The sequence below is a fragment of the Geotrypetes seraphini genome, chromosome 3, assembly GCF_902459505.1.
Source record: "Geotrypetes seraphini chromosome 3, aGeoSer1.1, whole genome shotgun sequence".
In the NCBI taxonomy this organism is placed as follows: Eukaryota; Metazoa; Chordata; class Amphibia; order Gymnophiona; family Dermophiidae; genus Geotrypetes; species Geotrypetes seraphini.
Window position 1 is genome coordinate 279,255,978 of NC_047086.1, and position 18,657 is coordinate 279,274,634.

An 18,657-nucleotide genomic window follows, 5' to 3' on the forward strand; every position below is an offset into this window, starting at 1 on the left:
AGTTGCCAGGTCTGCAGTTTTCTTGCCCAGTTGGGCTGCTTTGGAATGCCGGATGCAGGAAATTTTGAGTAGCCGCAGGTTGCAGCTTTTTGGGCTGGTTATAGATTTTTGTGCTGCAATTTGTGCTGTATCATGGTACGATATTCTAAAGTTGGCTTGGCATTCAGCAAATCAGCACTTAGTGCAGACCATGTGTTCAGTATCTCACCAATGATGGCCCTTGCCCACCCTTGTATGCCCACAAGAATTGTTTCTCTTCATTGGGGGGGATCTTGGATGTTTTATGTTTGTTTTGGGAAATGTACAGTACATCTCTGAAAATATTTGTGTTGTACTGAAAAGTTCTCAGCCCCATCCAACAAAGTTGGGGCAGTCTCCATCAAGGGCCATACACTTAGTCCAGCGAGTTTCCACTTTGTTCGTTGCTGGACTTACCCCCTCTTCTACTAAACCGTGCTAGTGGTTTTAGAGCGGGGAGCCGCGCTGAATAGCCCATGCTGCTCCCAATGCTCATTGAGTTCCTATGAGCGTCGGGAGCAGCGAGGGCCATTCAGTGCAGCTCCCGGCGCTAAAACCGCTAGCACGGTTTAGTAGAACAGGGGGTTAGTGTATAGACCTCGATGGAAAATGTCCCAATTGAATTTAGTTGGGCTGATAAATTTTCAGAACCCCTTTATAAATTGGGCTGTTTTGCGGCTGCTTTTTCAAGGTAATTGGGCGGGATTATAAAAAAGTATTTGGCAACATTGGCAGGAGCAACAGACAGGCACTGAAAGAAGAGTGAGTTATTGGTGGCGTGTTTTACAGCATGATTCATGTTACTGTGTATTGAACATTGGATGCGTTCTTTTGACCTTTATACAGATTTATGAGACTCCTGCTGTAGGCCTCTGGCCGAAACATGTGCATGTCGAGTCGATATATGGTGTATTGAAGAAATAAAGAATTGTGTGCGATATCTTGAGTTCACCAGTCTTTCTTGGACCTTTTCACTACTCTGAGTCTGAGTGTTGTGTTTTGTTGATTTGACTCTCCTGTGTTATTCTATTTTATTGGTATAACCATTTTATTTATATTTTTACATACCGCTTATATCCTAAGCGGTTTACATTGAAAAGTAATCAGGTACTTGAAGTATTTTCCCTATTTGTCCCAGTGGGCTCACAATCTTTTACCTGTGTTGCCACAATTATATGTTTAGCAATTAAGGTTTAAAAAAAAATAGACAGAAGTACTGGGAGAGGAATAGAGGAGGTAGGAAGGAGTGAAGGGTTTGAGAAGAGTTATTGGCAATTTTTCCTCAGATAATATTCCGCCTATAAATAAAGCTTATTATTTATCATTTTCTAAGAATAAAAAACTTATTATTGGAGATATGATAAAAAAAAAAACAACTAACTGGTAGAAAGTAACCTGCAAAACCTTACAGTAATATTAGAGGACTCGTTATCTGACATCAAAGAGAGAGCAACTAGGAGCCACCTTTTTGTTAGCCTATCCTTGCAAATGTGTCATTAAATATTTGGATTTAAAATATGTTTTCTTTCTCCCTGAACATCTCAGAACCTTTTTGAATCTCAAGGGGTTGACCAGCAGAATGGCTAGAGGCTCAATTGAATATACAGTGGGATAAGCCGTCTAAGCCAATTTCTTTGTGATGTAACTTTGTTATAAATTTTCCCTTATATTTCTAATATCTCCCTTCTTTACAGCACTTATGGAGGTCTAAGAAAGAATGAACCTTAAGGTAATGGCGGAACAGAAATCACTAATGTAATGTAATGTAATCTAAACCCATTAGTGATATTTCTAATAGCCTATTTTTTATTTTTATTTTTTTAATTGTACTGGGTGTATGATTTTTGTATTTCTGGAACAAGTAGTTGTACTTGTAAAATTTAGGTAAATGGATTAAAAAAAGAGAAGATTATTGGCTGGGAGAAAGAATGCAGCTGTGAAAGGCTGCAGTTGTCAAAAAGCAGCTGCAAGGGGAGGGAAGCTAGATTTATTTGTTTGATTCATTTTCTATCCCGTTGTCTCCAAAGATCTCAGAATGGGTTACAGGTGATGGGAATATGCGCTGGAAGCAGTGGCATAGCCAGATCTGACATTTTGGGTGGACACAGAGTTCTCTAGCGGGGAGATTCCCCATGCCCCCATTGTCTCTATGCTTTATTCCAGTTTTATTCGGTTGCTTGGGGATGTTACTGCAGGGGTCTCTGTGTTCCTCAGCCAAGTGGGAGGAACAGAAAAGTGTGAGGATTTCTGCAACACCCAGTTCATGGGTACAGATTGAACACCTACAGTACGGAATCCTCCAGGGACTAACAGAAAGAAGATTACCAAAAGTAAGAACCTAATTTCCATCATCTTTTCATTTTTTGTTTATAGACATATTTTCTTAAAGCATTACTGTTTCCTAGAGCGAGCCTGGACCTGGAATAACAGTTCTTTCACCTGTTTTCTAAAAATATTTAGTGTTCTGCACTATTGGTTAGCAAAGCTACACTGCTGTGCATTAACCAATTAATGCAGGTTTATTGCCAGGGACTTGTGACCTGGATTGGCCACTACAAAATAGTTGGCGGTAGGGGCTCATGCACTAATGTGAACATTAACGCTTGGCCATTTTTACTCCAGTGTTAAAAACGGCTTTAATATGCGGGAATGACCTGCATAAGTGCACACTAAGGCCATTTTTTATTGCTGTTTAGTAAAAGGGCTCCTTAGTGAATACTTGAGGCAATGAGAGATAAAGCAACTTCTTCAAGATAACACAGAGTTGGCAGCAGAAGTAGGAATTGAAACTTGGCTCTTCTGGTTTCCAACCCATTGCTTTAACCACTAGGCCACTTCTCCTCTCACCTATGGTTTCTAAAATTATGTAAGTTGTCTGGTTAACTTTTCCATTTAGTAGCTTTTTAAATATCAACTTCTTTATTTTTAGATTTGACACTATAGAGAAGACTAGACATTAATCAACCGATATTCAGCCAGCGGTAGTCAGTGTTCTTTTGACCACCACCAGCTTTATTCCTGAATATTCAATGCCAAGCCATGGCACTGGCACTGATATCAGTTTTAAATTCAACATTAGTCCTAAATTACAAAGACATTAAGCAAACTACATGTACACATATGCATTATCCTTTGCTGTAAATAAACAGGTCCGTATTCAGATAAGTGCCACTGGTTGGAGCTGTCCAGTGAATTTCAGCAGTATTATCCAGATAGTGCCATCAAAAATCATTACTGACTGCCTGGTGTTATTCAGATAGTGTCAGGGTGGTGAATAGTTGGGACTGGCAGTAATCCCGTAGAATGTTATTTGCATAACTATGTAGATGAAATAAGGACAGAAAAATTGCTGACTTTTTATCCAGGAAGTTATCTGGATAGCAATCTGAAGATTGCCACTACCTGGACAGCACAACTGCCTGCCACTCTACCCAAATATTCAGCATTGGCCTTGATCTGGATACCAGTTCTGAATATCCAAATTTGTTTGACTGCTATGGCTGGTATTTAAATAAATGTAGACTGTGGCAGCTGAATATCAGTCCAGAAGAATCTTTGGAACTCTGGAATGAAGGCACATGGGTCTCTCGGAGAAATAAAGAGATAACGGTTACTGTGGATGGGCAGACTAGATGGGCCATTTGGCCTTTATCTGCCGTCATGTTTCTATGTTTCTAAACTTGCAGGTTTCTTACTGAGATCCTTCGAAAAGCTTTATGTTCCAAGAAAGTGAGATGTTCAGCCAGCTCTATAGGTTCTAGATGATCAAACAGCAGGCAGACCTTTCCTTTCTTGAAAGTCTTTTTCCTCTGGGTCACTTTCCTCATCCAGTCATAAGAGGGGCTGCAACCAAAAAGCAAGGTACAGTCAGAACACACTGTGTTAATGTACCCTGTTCTATAGCAAAACCTGAACTGTACATTAAAAACACCATAGGATAATTTAAGAAATGAACAGGTCAAGCAGTGTGATACAGAATGAATATTCAGATCATTAAATTGATATACTTGGTCATGCAACAAAGAACATAGGGGCTTTTTTTTTTTTTTTTTTGCTAAAGGGCATTAGAATCGGACTTGTCTTAAAGTGAGACTTTCCTGCATGCTAAACCCCGAATCAATGTGGTAGTATTTAGGGCTTTTTATTTTTATTCTTTGCAGGTCCAATGCTAATCTTTCTATTAGAGTGTGGGATTTACCATAAATTAACATTGGAGCACTTACCGCCTATTGGCTCTAATGCAGTCTCTAGACTTTACTACATTCATTTATGCAGATGACATTCAAGTCCTATGAACCTTAGACCCCCTCATATTCTCAAGAAATTGCCAATATAAATAGTAAGCTGTCACTAATCACAGACTGGTTAAGGGAAAATAAACTCAATCAGACCACGGGAACTCTTGTGATACCCATCCTTCTCTGTACTATTCTGGTCCCTTTAGCACCTACTATGAAAATTCTTGGAATGACTTTTGATAGTGCTCATAAGAACATAAGCCTTGCCATCCTGGGACAATCCAAAGGTCCATTAAGCCCAGTATCCTATTTTCAACAGTGGCCAATCCAGGTCACAAGTCCCTGTAAATATATAAAGAGAGTAACACAGATTTATGTTGCTTATCTTAGAAGAAAAGTAGTACCGTATTTTCACGCATATAACGCGCGCGTTATATGTGTTTTTACAAACCGTGCATAACCTTGCGCGGTATACGCGTGAGCGCGCTATATAAAATTTTTTTTTACATAGTTCCCTCCCCCCGACGTCCGATTCACCCCCCTCCGCAGGACCGCCCGCACCCCTACCCCGAAGGACCGCTCGCACGCACCCGCACCCCCACCCCGAAGGACCGCTCGCACGCACTCCCACCCGCACCCCCACCCTGAAGGACCGCTCGCACCCCCACAGCCTCCCGACCCCCCCCCCATCATGTAGAAGCTCCTACCGGTGTCCTGCTGCTTCCTCTTGGCGGTCCTGGCCCTTCTGTGAGCCCTGCGCCTGCTGCTTCCTCTTCCGGCGGTTCGCCCTTTCTCTAACGTCAAGCCCTCTTGCCCCGCTGACTCCCCGACACGATCGGGGCAAGAGGGAGCTCAAGCTCTCTTGCCCCAGTCAACCGCGGCACCCCCGACACGATCGGGGCAAAAGGGAGCCCAAGCCCTCTTGCCCCGCCGACTCCCCAACTCCCCGACAATATCGGGCCAGGAGGGAGCCCAAACCCTCCTGGCCACAGCGACCCCCTACCCCCACCCCGCACTACATTACGGGCAGGAGGGATCCCAGGCCCTCCTGCCCTCGACGCAAACCCCCCTCCCCCCAACGACCGCCCCCCCCCAAAGAACCTCCGACCGTCCCCCCAGCCGACCCGCGACCCCCCTGGCCGACCCCCATGACACCCCCCTTCCCCGTACCTTTGTGTAGTTGGCCGGACAGACGGGAGCCAAACCCACCTGTCCGGCAGGCAGCCAACGACGGAATGAGGCAAGATTGGCCCATCCGTCCCAAAGCTCCGCCTACTGGTGGGGCCTAAGGCGCCTGGGCCAATCAGAATAGGCCCGGGAGCCTTAGGTCCCTTCTGGGGGCGGGTGAGGGTGGGAGTGTATGCGAGCGGTCCTTCGGGGTGGGGGTGCGAGCGGTCCTTGGGGGGGTGAATCGGATGTCGGGGGGGGCATCAGGCTTTCAGGGTGGGGACAGGACTTCAAGGGGGAGAGGAGAGTCGGGGGGGGGGGGGCGAAAGGAGAGTCGGGGGGGCCAGAGGAGAGTCGGGGCGGGCGAAAGGAGAGTCGGGCAGCATGCGCGGTATACAGGTGTGCGCGGTATATAAAAATTTCTGTACATAAATTTGTGTTTTCCACGCGCTATACCCGTGTGCGCGTTTTACACGAGTGCGCGTTATCTACGTGAAAATACGGTAGATTGTCCCTAGTCCATATTAGTAAAGGCTTATGGGCCTTTCTTTTGTAAACTTTGCTAAGCTGTTTTTACCACATGCTCTGGAAACAAATTCCAGAAATTAATTATAAGTAAAGAAATATTTTCTCTGATTTGTTCTAAATTTACTACATACTTAGTAACTTCATTGCATGCCCCCAGTCCTTGTATTTTTGGAAAGAGTAAACAACAAATTCACATCTAACATTTCCATTCCACTCAATATTTTATAGACTTCTATCATATCTCCTCTCAGCTGTCTCTTCTCCAAGATGAAGAGTCTTCCCCTCTTTAACCCTTCCTCATAGGAATGTTGTACCATCCCCTTTATCATTTTCGTTATCCTCTATACCTTTTCTGCTATATCTTTTTGAGATGCGGTGATCAAAATTGCACTCAATATTTGAAAAGCAGTCGCACCATGGAGCGAAACGAAGATTTTATACGAGTTTTTATATTCTCTATTCCTTTCCTAATAATACCTAATATTCTATTTGCTTTCTTAAACACCACTTCACACTAAGCAGAAGGTTTCAATGTATCATCAGTGATGATACTTGGATCCTTTTCCTCGGCAGCGATTCCTAATGTGGAACCCTGCATTACTTTGCTATAGTTTGTGTTCCTCTTTCCTACATGCATCACTTTGCATCTGCCATTTGGATGCCCAGTCTCCTAGTCTTACAATCTTCTTGTGATTTAACAACTTTGAATAACTGAGTCATCAGCAAATTTAATAAAGTCTCTACTTATTCCCATCTCTAGATCATTTATAAATATGTTAAAAAGCAGCAGTCCTAGTAGAGACCTCAGGGAACCCCACTATCTACCTTTTTCCATTAAGAATATAGACAATTTAACCCTTTTCTATGTTTTAACCAGTTCTTAATCCACAATAGGGCACTGCTTCCTATCCTATGACTTTCCAATTTCCTCAGGAGTTGTTTATGAGGTACTTTGCCAAATGCCTTTTGGAAAATCCACATATACTCGTACAATACCAACCAGCTCACCTTTATCCACATGTTTATTCACTTCTTCAAAGAAATGTGGTAGATTGGTGAGGAAATATTTTCTCTTAACTAAATCTATGTTGGCTTTGTTTCATCAGTCCATACCATATGTTCAGTAATTTTGTTCTTTATAATAGTCTCTCATACATTTGAGCCTCAAGTCTCCCTAGTGGTTCAATGCTCCTTCTATAAGTTGTGAGTAATCCATTCTGTAAGATCTCTAGTCCACCCTCCAGGACTCAACATTTTGATCCATTCACTCATCCTCAGTCAATTAGACTACTGCCATGCTCTATATATGGACTCAGAGTAAAAGACATTTGCAATTAGTTGCTATCAAACTCATTGTGGTTGCAAAAAAAATTCAACCATGTAACTCATCGCCGACTTTTTTCTCATCGAATAACATAAATTACTCCTACTGTTTTTTTTAATCTATAGCTTCGGTGAACTCTCTTTCCTATCACAATTTCTGATACCATGTGACACCCCAAGATCACTCAGATCATCTAAGCAGAATTGCCCAGTTGTATATTGAAATTGTATATGACAGTACACAGCATTCAATATTTTCTGTTTAGGTTCCAGAGCTTTGGAATATGTTACCTCAGCAGCTAAGATTACAGTCTTCTCTTGCACATTTTACAGCAGACCTAAAGACCTTTCTCTTTGTGGATGCTTTTCATTAACATTATTGTTCACATAGGGGTACCTAAATATCAGCGTGCGCTAAACGCTAACGCATCCATAGACTATAATGGACACGTTAGCGTTTAGTGCATGCTAAAATCCTACCTAAACTTCAGGAAATTATTAAAAACTAACCTATTCAACCGAATCTTAACCTAGTCCTCTCTCTCTACCCCTGCTCCCCAAGCTCTCTTTTGCCTTACCTCTTCTCCCAGCCCACCTTACATTTGTCCACACATACTTATTGTACCTGTACCCGCTGATTGTAACTATTCACCGATTGTCCAGCCCTCTTTGTTGTAACCGCATTCGCTGATTCTCTGTTGTATCTGTATTCACTGATTGTAACTATTCGCTGATTGTCCAGCCCTTCTTTATTGTGAACTGCCTCGAACTTCTACGGCTTTGTCGGTATATAAGAAATAAAATAATAATAATAATAATAATAATAAAATGGCTAGTGCGCCTTAGTAAAAGAACCCCTAAATTCCTATATGCACTGGACATATATCTTAACCATGCAATCTCCTCCTTGTGTATATTCCCCCTGTCTAAATTTTGTATTTCCTCCCTCTTCCCTTCCTTTATCCCCGTCTTGCTTTTCTATTACATTTTGGAGCTCATTTTCAAAACAGGAAAATGTCCAAAAAGTGGCATAAAGGGGCAGATGTCCAAACTACTATTTCTGAAACCCATTTTATAGATGGTTTTCTATGCTGTTTATCTGCAGTGTGTCTAAATCTTAATGGGGCATGTTAGAGGCATAGTTTGGGTGGAGCTATGGTGGACTTAGTATTTTACTTGGTGAAATTCTGAGTAAAAATTTTGAAAATTCTGCGCGCAATATTTCAAAATTCTGCAGTTTATTTGTAGTGTTTTGTGTAGAATTCTCCTATCCTGAGGCCTGAAATTCCTTCCTGCCTTTTCCTTTCTCAGGTTTCAGCCTCCTCAGTTCCCTCTCTCACTCCAACTGCAGTTCGGTCTCCCTCTAAATCCCACCACTCTCTCACTTGCACCCTGAATCCCCTCCTTGACCTCCATAGTCTGGCATCTCTCTCCCTCTCTCCACTGGCTATGAATCTCTTCCTTCCTTTCCATCTCCATTCTGGTCTTGGTCACTCGCTCTTCCTCTCTCTACCATCCCCCCCCCCCCACACACTTGCAGGTCCCGCATCCATGTCACCTCACCCAACCCACCATTTCTTTCACTCGCACCCTGAATCTCTTCCTTACTCCCCATGGTCTGGCATTTCTATCTCCCTCTCTCTATGGTCAAGCATCTCTTCCATCTCATCTCCCTTTTTGGCCTGGGTTTCCTTCTCATCCCATTTTCTCTCTACTTATGGGTCCAGCATCCATGTCCTCTCCTCTTTCCTCCTCCCCCTGAAGGTCTAGCATCCATGTCCCTTCCTCTCATCCCCCACTTGCAGTGCAGCATCCATGTCCCATCCCCTCTCCTCCTCCCTCTACAGGCCTAGTATCCATGTCCCCTCCCCTCCCTACTTGCAGTCCAGGATCCATGTCCTCCCTCTCCCCCCAACTTGCAGTCCAAGACCCATGTCTATCTCTCCCCCCTCCCTCATCCCCCAAATTGTGGCCCAGCATCCATGTCTCTATTCTATCCCCTCCCATTCCCCCTCACGGGGCTGGCCTCTCTCTGACTGACCGACTGACTGACCGAACCCCCTCTCCCCCCATTGAGATCAGGCATACCCTCGGGCCTCCCAGAGCAGCAGTCCAGCAGCTAGAGGCAGTGCTGTGAACAGGCTGCTTGCAACAGACCCTGCCAGGGCCTTCCATCTGCCACATCATCTATCTATAGAAAGTGATGCAGCAAAGGGAAGGCCACCTGGCGGGGCTGGCTACAAGCAGCCCATTCACAGTACTGCCTCTACAAGCCAACTGCTACTGCTTCTTTTGGAAGCCTGTAGGTATGTTTGATCTCACAAGGTGGGGGGGGGGGGTGTCAGTCAGAGGGAGAGAGGGAGGCCAGACCCACGTGGGGGAGAAGACAGGAGAGGGGACAGGGACAGGAACAGAATGAAAGCTGTGCATAGAATTCTGCACAGATGGGGAATTCTGTATAAATTCTGTGCTATGCAGTTGCACAGAATTCCACCAAGAGTAGAGTTTGGACATTTTTCTGCAATAATGGAACATTGTACAAAGCATCCAGGGCCAAATTTCAATGTTTGAGGCTATACCTGTTTCAATAACGAATAAATGCCAAAAATGTGCCCAAACTGAACATATAACCACTGGAGAGATTAAGGCATGATTCCCCCCACTCCTCCAGTGGTCAATGACCCCCCTCCCCCCTCCAATAATGTGAATTTAACAGTACATACCAGTCTTAGAACAACTGCAGATGTCATGAGCAGTCCTATTAGAGCAGCAAGCAGGTTCCTGGAGTAGCCTAGTGGTCACTGCAGTGGACTATAGAGACCAAGGCTCATGTCCCACTCTAACTAGTACACTTATTGTGGAATATATGAGCCTTCCAAAGCCCACCCAAAACGTGATGATAAAGGGGATGGAACTCCTCTCGTATGAGGAAAGACAAAACGGTTAGGGCTCTTCAGCTTGGAAAAGAGACAGCTGAGGGGAGATATGATTGAAGTCTACAAAATCCTGAGTGGAGCAGAACGGGTACAAGTGGATCGATTTTTCACTCTGTCAAAAATTGCAAAGATTAGGGGACACTCGATGAAGTTACAGGGAAATACTTTTAAAACCAATAGGAGTAATTTTTTTTTTCACTCAAGAGAATAGTTAAGCTCTGGAACGCATTGCCAGAGGTTGTGGTAAGAGCAGATAGCATATCTGGTTTAAAGAAAGGTTTGCACAAGTTCCTGGAGGAAATGTCCATAGTTTGTTATTGAGAAAGACATGGGGGAAGCCACTGTTTGCCCTGAATCGGTAGCATGGAATATTGCTACTCCTTGGGTTTTGACCAGGTATTAGTGATCTGGATTGGCCACCGTGAGAAAGGGCTACAGGGCTTGATGGACCATTGGTCTGACCCAGTAAGGCTATTCTTATGTTCTTACTATATCTAAATATAAGTGACACCTGCAGTCATAAGGGCTATTGTTGTGGGGTGCAATAGGTTTGGGGTGGATTTTGGAGGGCTCACCATACAATATAAGGGGGTTATGGTGAGATGTGTACCTGGGACATTTTATGTGAAGTTCACTGCAGTGCCCTCTAAGGTGCCCCACTGCTCTGCTGGGATGTCTGTGTGGTCAGTCAACTAAAAATGCAGGCCCCTCTTATATCCTAATTTGTGTGGGGGGTTTTTGGATTTAAAAAAAAAATGGTTCAAAAAGATGCACTGTGCACAAATACATCTAAGAAATGGCCATTTTTGAAACAAAACGTTTTTCTGTTTTGAAAGTGGTCTTGTTTGCTACTAGATTTTTGGATGTTTTCTGCAAAATGCCCACACTTGGATATACGGTAGGTGTCAAATTGAAAATTCCCTTCCACTATCCATTTTATTGTCAAACGAATTTTATTGAGCTCAACAAGAGGAAAAGATAAAAGCACATTGGAATACAGAAAACATGCTTATTTTTTCTATAAACCCAACACATCCCCACCACTCCCATTCCCCAAACTCCTCCAGGCCCCCCACCCCCATCCACTATCCATTTTAAGCTGCTCAGATAGCTTGGTTGAAGGGTGGGGTAGAAAGTTTTAAATAGACTTTGAAACATGCTAAGTGCTCCCTCATTAACTCAACAATAGCCAGTTAGCATGCATTAATGCAAACATGCTAGATGGTTAATGCTTTCATGCCACTCTCTGCCCATAATAAGCTTCCTCCCAAAAATGGAGTAGAACGGGTACAAGTGGATCGATTTTTCTCCAAAATATTTTTAAAGAAATAACATGCATGTGGAAAAGGGGATATTTCCAAAATATTCTTTAATGTGTTTTGCAGAAAGCATTTTCTTGTCCATTAAGACATATTACAGCTTAAAACCCTTTAGTAAAAGAGCCCCATATAGTTGGATAGCCACATAGGGCATGAAATCTGAAGTGAACAATATAGAGCTAGCTTTATGCTACAATGTTTAGAAGGTGCTTAGGAGCCAGTTCTATAACTGGACACCTATAGATAGAAGGGACAGAATACTAATATAACAGCAATTAAACTAGGAATATGCATTCATTTGAAATGACAAGTCCGACATTATTAATCAAATATAATATATTTCTTAGTGCTCTAAAATTCTCTTCTATTATAATTTGTTGTAGAACTCTGAATCCTGTACACTATCAGTTTTATTATCCCATTGTACTTTTCCTCTGGAATAATATTCTGCACAGAGTAATTCTGGCATCTACTACCAACATGCTTACATGCTAGAAATGTCAATGAGATTGATGTGTTCTTCATATCCCAGCTCAGAGGCTACCTCTCGGAATTCCTCCGTCAGACGGATCAAACCAAGGTCCAGATTAAACTCTGCAGGAAACTCCATAATCCAGTATCTGACATACAAGACAAGAAAAAAAAAAGTCATACAAATTTATATCAATATGCTTTACATTCAGATGTACAGGAGAATTAAAAAAAATAATTGAGAAGATAATGGAGCTGATAAAGAGGTTAAATAACAAAAGGTAAAGAGGTTAAATAACAAAAGGGCAGAAAGCATGCTTTACAAGAGGAAAATTACTTAACAAATTGCACAGGTAGTATACAAATGTAGACATCAGCACCCCCCCTCCCCCGACCATTCAGAATGACTTAACAGTCGCTGACTGGTTAACTTGTGTTTCAGCAACCAACCAGTCATTTTCAACAGGAGATAACTGGTTATCTCATCTGAAAACCACTGGTTAACGCTGAAATACTAGCCAGTGATCCTGAGAGTGTTTCAGGGTGGGTCTAGGATAAGCCCCAAATTTCAGCATAGATAGGCCCACATAAAGGGCAGTCCTATCTTTATGTGCTAGCCAATGGCTGCATATCAGCTAACTGGTTATCAGCTAGCTGCCTTTTTAAAACACAGTATTGACATCCAGGGTTAGCGCCAGTGGCATGCTTTAAGCCTGCTACCCACTGTTGGCCCCAGGTGCACGAATAGGCCCGTCTACTTTTATAGATTCTGAATGTAGCTGCTCCCAGGGGAGAAGTTTTGGCAGAACTGAGGTGCAATTGTGACATACACATTTTATAAAAATATGCAAGTACACACGGAAAACATATACATACATTTACATGTGTCTCAGAATGGGCGTAACTTTCTGCAAAAGAATTTCTGAGCTACTAGTGGCAGTTCTGGCCACCTTTTTTTATTAACTCGATGAGTGTAATATTGGTAAGGAACAACAAATTTTATTGTTTTAGAAAGTTGCTTCACTGAACATTACTGAAGAAGCAATTAATAAAATGTCTCAAATAAACAAATAAAATAAATGGGCACCTATGTTGCCTTTGTAAAATGTATGACTTCTAGAAATCTTCCTCTGTAGGTCCTAATAAAAAATAATTTGGAAAAAGTATATAGATATGTGATATGTAGCTTTTATACGAGTAGCTCTCAGTCTCCTTCCCTTTTTCTGATATGCAATAATACCTACTAACATTTGAATAGAATAAAGAACCTTCCATTTCCTGGCATCTCTTCATAGTCAATTGAAGAAACACTGACAATTTTTACAAAACAATTATTTTTTGAATATTTATAAAAGGTGAGTATAAATACAGATGTTCATTAATACCTTTGAAGCACTTAAGCATCTGTGTTATATCTCCCCTTCTCTCTCCAGGGTATATATATACTGTATATTCAGATCTTTTCTCATATGTCTTATGCCATTTTAGTTCCATTCTACTAAACTACTTCAAGGGCTCCTTTTACTAAGGTGCGCTAGTGTTTTTAGCGCTATCCATGTGCTAAATGAAAAATGCTAATGCAAGCTCTATGGAGGCATTAGCGTTTAACGCGTGCGGTATTGTAGCACACGCTAAGCGCATGCTAAAACTGCTAGCGCACCTTAGTAAAAGGAGCCCCAAGTCTTTTTACATTCCTAGCAAGATACAGACTTCAAAACTGAATATAGTATTCCAAGTGTGACCTCACCAAAGACTTCTACAGGGCCATTATCACCACCTTCCTTCTGCTGATTATGACTCCCTCTATGCAGCCTAGCATCCTTCTGACTTTGGCCACTGTCCTATCACACTTTATTGCCATCTTAAGATCTCAATCACATCAAAATCCCTCTTCTGGTTTCTGAATATCAGCCTCTCTTCTCCTTTCATATACAACTCCTTTGCATTTCGGAACCTTGGCATCACTTGGCAACCTCCCAATCCCCTCTCCCTCAGCTCTTACCAGGGAATGATGTAGTAGGAGCAAAGGCACCAAACAGAGAAAATCCACTCCGCACAAATCGCAGGAAATACAAAAAGAGCAGAGCAAGCCGGTCTTCAAACTAACCACACTTTAATGGCAACCAATACAGCATATGTAAAATATCGACTTACAAATACATAGGACTTGACAAGAGCCATGTTTCAACTAATAAGCCTGTATCAGGAGTCCTAGCTTCCTTCATGAGCTAGTTCTTAGGGCAGGAGCAGTTTGGTTCCTGTCTCAAAAACTAGCTCATGAGGGAAGCTAGGATTCCTGATGCAGGCTTACGGCTCGTGGCGGAAATCACAATCAACCTCCTCCCTCTTCCAATATAAAGAACTAGCAAACAACTACAAACATGCCATTCAAAATGCAAAAAAGGAATACTATACAAACCATATAAAAATGGCCCGCAATACCTCAGCCATAGTTCGATCTCTCTCCCCTCGTTCAAAAACTAATAATCCCTCAACCCTATCAAGTCAGCCATCAGCAACTGACCTGGCCAACTATTTTGACCAAAAAAATAAAAAACATCCATCTAAACTTTCAAATTATTCCAATATTAAACTACCCTGAACCCCCGAAACAGGATCTCCCTTTTACTTCACTTTCCAAGTTTAAGTTCCCATCGTTAGTAGAGATACAGAAAACAATTCAATCTTTGAACACTTCTAATAATCCTCTAGAGCAGTGATTCCCAACCCTGTCCTGGAGGAACACCAGGCCAATCGGGTTTTCAGGCTAGCCCTAATGAATATGCATGAGAGAGATTTGCATATGATGGAAGTGATAGGCATGCAAATTTGCTTCATGAATATTCATTAGGGCTAGCCTGAAAACCCAATTGGCCTGGTGTTCCTCCAGGACAGGGTTGGGAACCACTGCTCTAGAGAACTTCCCCACCTACTGTGATAAAGAATTTTTTTTCAATATTTGGTCCATACCTCCTAGAAATGGTAACCAAAAGCATCTCAAGTAACGTTGTACCAAAATTTTGGAAATCAACACTAGTCTTTCCCAAAATAAAAAAATCAAAATCTTGATCAAACTTTCAGTGCCAATTACCGACCCATTGCCATTTCCAAACTTACAGAAAAAAATCATTTTCCTTCAGATTTCTGAATTTTTTGAAAAAACAAATGCTCTACACCCCAACCAAACTGGATTTCGCTCTAACCACTCAGCAGAACTATCCCTACTAGGTCTCACTACCATCATCTTTTACTATCATGACCATGGGAAATCAGTTCTACTGATCTCCCTTGATCTATTGGCAGCCTTTGACACAATCGACCATGACTTACTCCTCAATCGTCTTATTATTAAATCTTTTTTATTGGTAAAGAGAATAACAACTCACAACCACAGAACACAGATAAGGATTATAACTTTTCCAACAAGAGGCAAAAGAGGGACACCTCCCCCCCCCCCCCCCCAAAGAGGACTGGGCTCTGATGTCCTTTCAGGGAACAAAGGGACCCAAACACCCCCCAACAGATCTTTACCCCCCCCCCCGTCCCCCAAAACCCCCTCCCCTCCTTTCCCCAACAGAAAAGGAATCCCAGGTCAGACAGGTGGGGCAGGATACAGTTGCAGTCTGTTCTAAATTCGACTACAACTCCTCGACGTCAAACTGTCCAAGTAAGGAGACCAAGTGTGAATGAAGTCTCTACTCTTGCGACGAGAGGAGCAAGCCAACCTGGCTTCCCAGCCCATCAGCTCATGAAGTTTATTCCTCCAATACCAAAAGGAGGGAGGAACATCGGCCAGCCAATGGTTCAAAATACACATCTTCCCCAAAATATAACATTTGCTCAAAAACAATTTTTCAGCAGAAGAAAAAACAGAAAATGCAGTGAAGTGAGCAAACAGCATGTGAAAAACAGAAAGAGGGACAGGAACCTGAAGAAGGCCCTGAAGGAAGGAGGCCAGTGCCCCCAAAAAACCCTGAATACTCTCACAACTCCAAAAGCCATGAAAGTAAGAATTCACTTCAGTGAGGCAGGTGAGACAGTATTGGGTATCCACACAGCCCATATAGAAGGCCCGTCTCTGGGAGGTATAGGCCCGCAGCAGGGTTCTATAATGGCACTCACGCAGCTCTGCATTATATACTAAGGCCGGGACCCGGCGGAGAGCGCAGAGCAACCAGTCCGTCCCAAGCTCCCTCCCCAAATCCTTCTGCCAAGCCTCCAAGACAGAGGAAAAATCACGAGGAGGTCCCAGGGCAGCAAGCTGCCGGTGAAAAAAAGAAACCGAAATCTGAGGTTCCGGATCCTCCCCCCCTCCAAAAAAGCTCTAAACCACATCCCAAAGGCCAAAGAGTGGGAATCCCTAGTAAGCGAGCGCACATAGTGCAGCAACTGACAGTGTGCGTAAGCAAGACCAAGAGAGGGAAGACCACAGTGCTGCAAGTCAACGCAGGACTTCAGCTCCCCGTCATCCCGCAAGACCTGAAAAAGGAACTCACAGCCCTTAGCCCGCCATCTGCCAAAAACCGAAGGCACCAACCCTGGAGGGAAGGAAAGATTACTGGTCAGAGGCAACAACACACTGACATGGGAGTCCTGATGCCACAGAGGGAGTATCCGCCGCCACACCTCCCAAAGAGGACAAAGCAAGACACTATGTCTACCAGGAACAGGCACCTCCACCAACCGAGCGTGAAGAAGAGACAAGAGGTGAGCAGGATAAAAATAATCACGCTCGAAGGAGACGTCAGTATACAGAGTAGTACCCAAAGCCCAATCTTGAATATGCTGCAATAGACAAGCCCAGTTATATAGCATGATATTCGGCACCCCAAAGTCTCCCCGGTCCCACGAGCCTACCATTAAGTGCCACCGCATTTTAGGCTTCCGGCCCCCCCAACAAAACCGCGAGAGCAAAGAGTAAGAAGTCCGAATGTCCCGTTGCAAAAGGCACAATGGAAGCGTCTGCAGAACGTACAACCATTTAGGAAATAGTACCATCCGAAAGAGATGCACTCTCACCATCAAGGAGAGCGGCAAATCACGTCAAGCAGCCAGAACTGAGCCCATAGAAGACAAGAGACGCGTAACATTCAACCTGTAAAGTTCCCGCACATCCATAGAAAGCTGGATCCCCAAGTAGCGAAAGGAAGACTCAGCCCATTTCAACGGAAAGGTCCCTCCCCAAGATTCTCGGAGCCCCGCCATAGAGGCCAATGCCTCAGATTTAGTCAGATTCAGCGCAAACCCCGAAAAGTCCCCGAATTCCCGAACGCTCTCCAAGAGGGTAGACAAGGAACGGTGCAGATCAGTCAGGAAGACCAAAAGATCATCAGCACAAGCCGCCACCTTAAAATGAGTGGCACCCAGTTGAAGGCCACAGATGTCCGCATTAGATTGCAGCTCCCGAATTAACGGATCCAAATAAAGGGCAAAAAGCAGCGGCGAGAGAGGGCAGCCCTGGCGGGTACCCCTCTGAATCGGAAAGGGGGTCGAGAGGCCCCGGTTCACTGAGATCCGTGCCGCCGGATCACTATACAGCGCCTGAAGAGCATTAAAAAAGAAAGGGCCGAACCCGTACGCACGAAGTACAGCAAAGAGAAACTCCCACCTCACTCGGTCTAAGGCCTTTTCAGCATCGAAACTAATAAGTAGGGTGGGGGTGCCCTCCGCACCAGCTCTCTCTAAAGCCAGCAGGATACGACGAAGATTTTTAGACACCGGGCGAGCACGCACAAAGCCCACCTGCTGGTCGGACACCAGAGAAGGCAGTACCCGGGCCAAACAGTTGGCCAGCACTTTAGCCATCAATTTCGTCTCAAAATTCAGCAAGGAAATGGATCGATAGGATTCTGGCAAAAAACCGGATCCCGACCCGGCTTTGGGAGAACGATAATCTGCACAAGATTCAAATAACAGGGCAAAAAACCCTTAGCCATGCTCAAATTAAAGATCTCAGACAAAACCGGGGCAATCTCGGAAACGAGCAACTTGTAAAACTCCCCACAGAAGCCATCGGGCCCCAGCGCTTTGCCCAACGGGCTCGCACGAATCACACATTCCACTTCCTCAGCAGTAAGATGGCACTCCAACATATCCGAGTCACTGATCAACAGGCGGGGCAGATCCAAACTGTCCAAATAGACCTTACCATCAAGGAGGTCCGGGCCAGGCGAATCATACAAAGCAGCGAAAAAGTCACGCAAAATACAGCTAACATCCTCAGGCTTATGATGGAGAACACCCCGTGAATCTCGCAACGCCACCACACTGGACGCCCCACGATGAGAGCGTTCCAGCCGGGCCAACAGCCGGCTACTCTTATTGGCAAATCAAAATAATTGGAACTTATAATGATCCCGAGAGCGCAGCGCTCCCCGATGCAAAAGTTCATTCAATTCCTGCTGCGCCTCTAAAAGCTGCGCCCAGAGTCCCAAAGAGGCACTACCAACATAGCGTCGCCGCAAAATCAAAACCCGACGCTCCAACGCCAAAACTGCCCAGTGACGCAGTTTAGTTTCATGGGCCTCAAATGCCAGGATCTCCCCGCGTAACACGACCTTCGCCGTTTCCCAATAAAGAATGGGATCCTCTCTATGCTCCTGATTAGTACATTTAAAATCCCCCCACTTACAAAACAGAAAATCATGAAAATGAGCA

The 18,657-nt window shown here is 43.8% G+C and overlaps 1 protein-coding gene across 14 annotated transcripts in view; it reads right to left on the reverse strand.

Annotated features, from left to right (window-relative positions):
• RASGRP3 (RAS guanyl releasing protein 3) overlaps positions 1-18,657 on the reverse strand; it is a 299,643-nt gene that overhangs the window by 165,243 nt on the left and 115,743 nt on the right. For 13 of the 14 annotated variants that reach the window (XM_033938594.1, XM_033938597.1, XM_033938599.1 and 10 more), the window contains 2 exons: positions 12,018-12,149; positions 3,714-3,861 (listed from right to left, as the gene is read on the reverse strand). In XM_033938594.1, the coding sequence (XP_033794485.1) occupies positions 3,714-3,861; positions 12,018-12,149 (280 nt within the window). Of the gene's footprint in view, positions 1-3,713; positions 3,862-4,469; positions 4,637-12,017; positions 12,150-18,657 lie in introns of those variants that run through there. The other variant, XM_033938602.1, reaches the window with a different exon arrangement.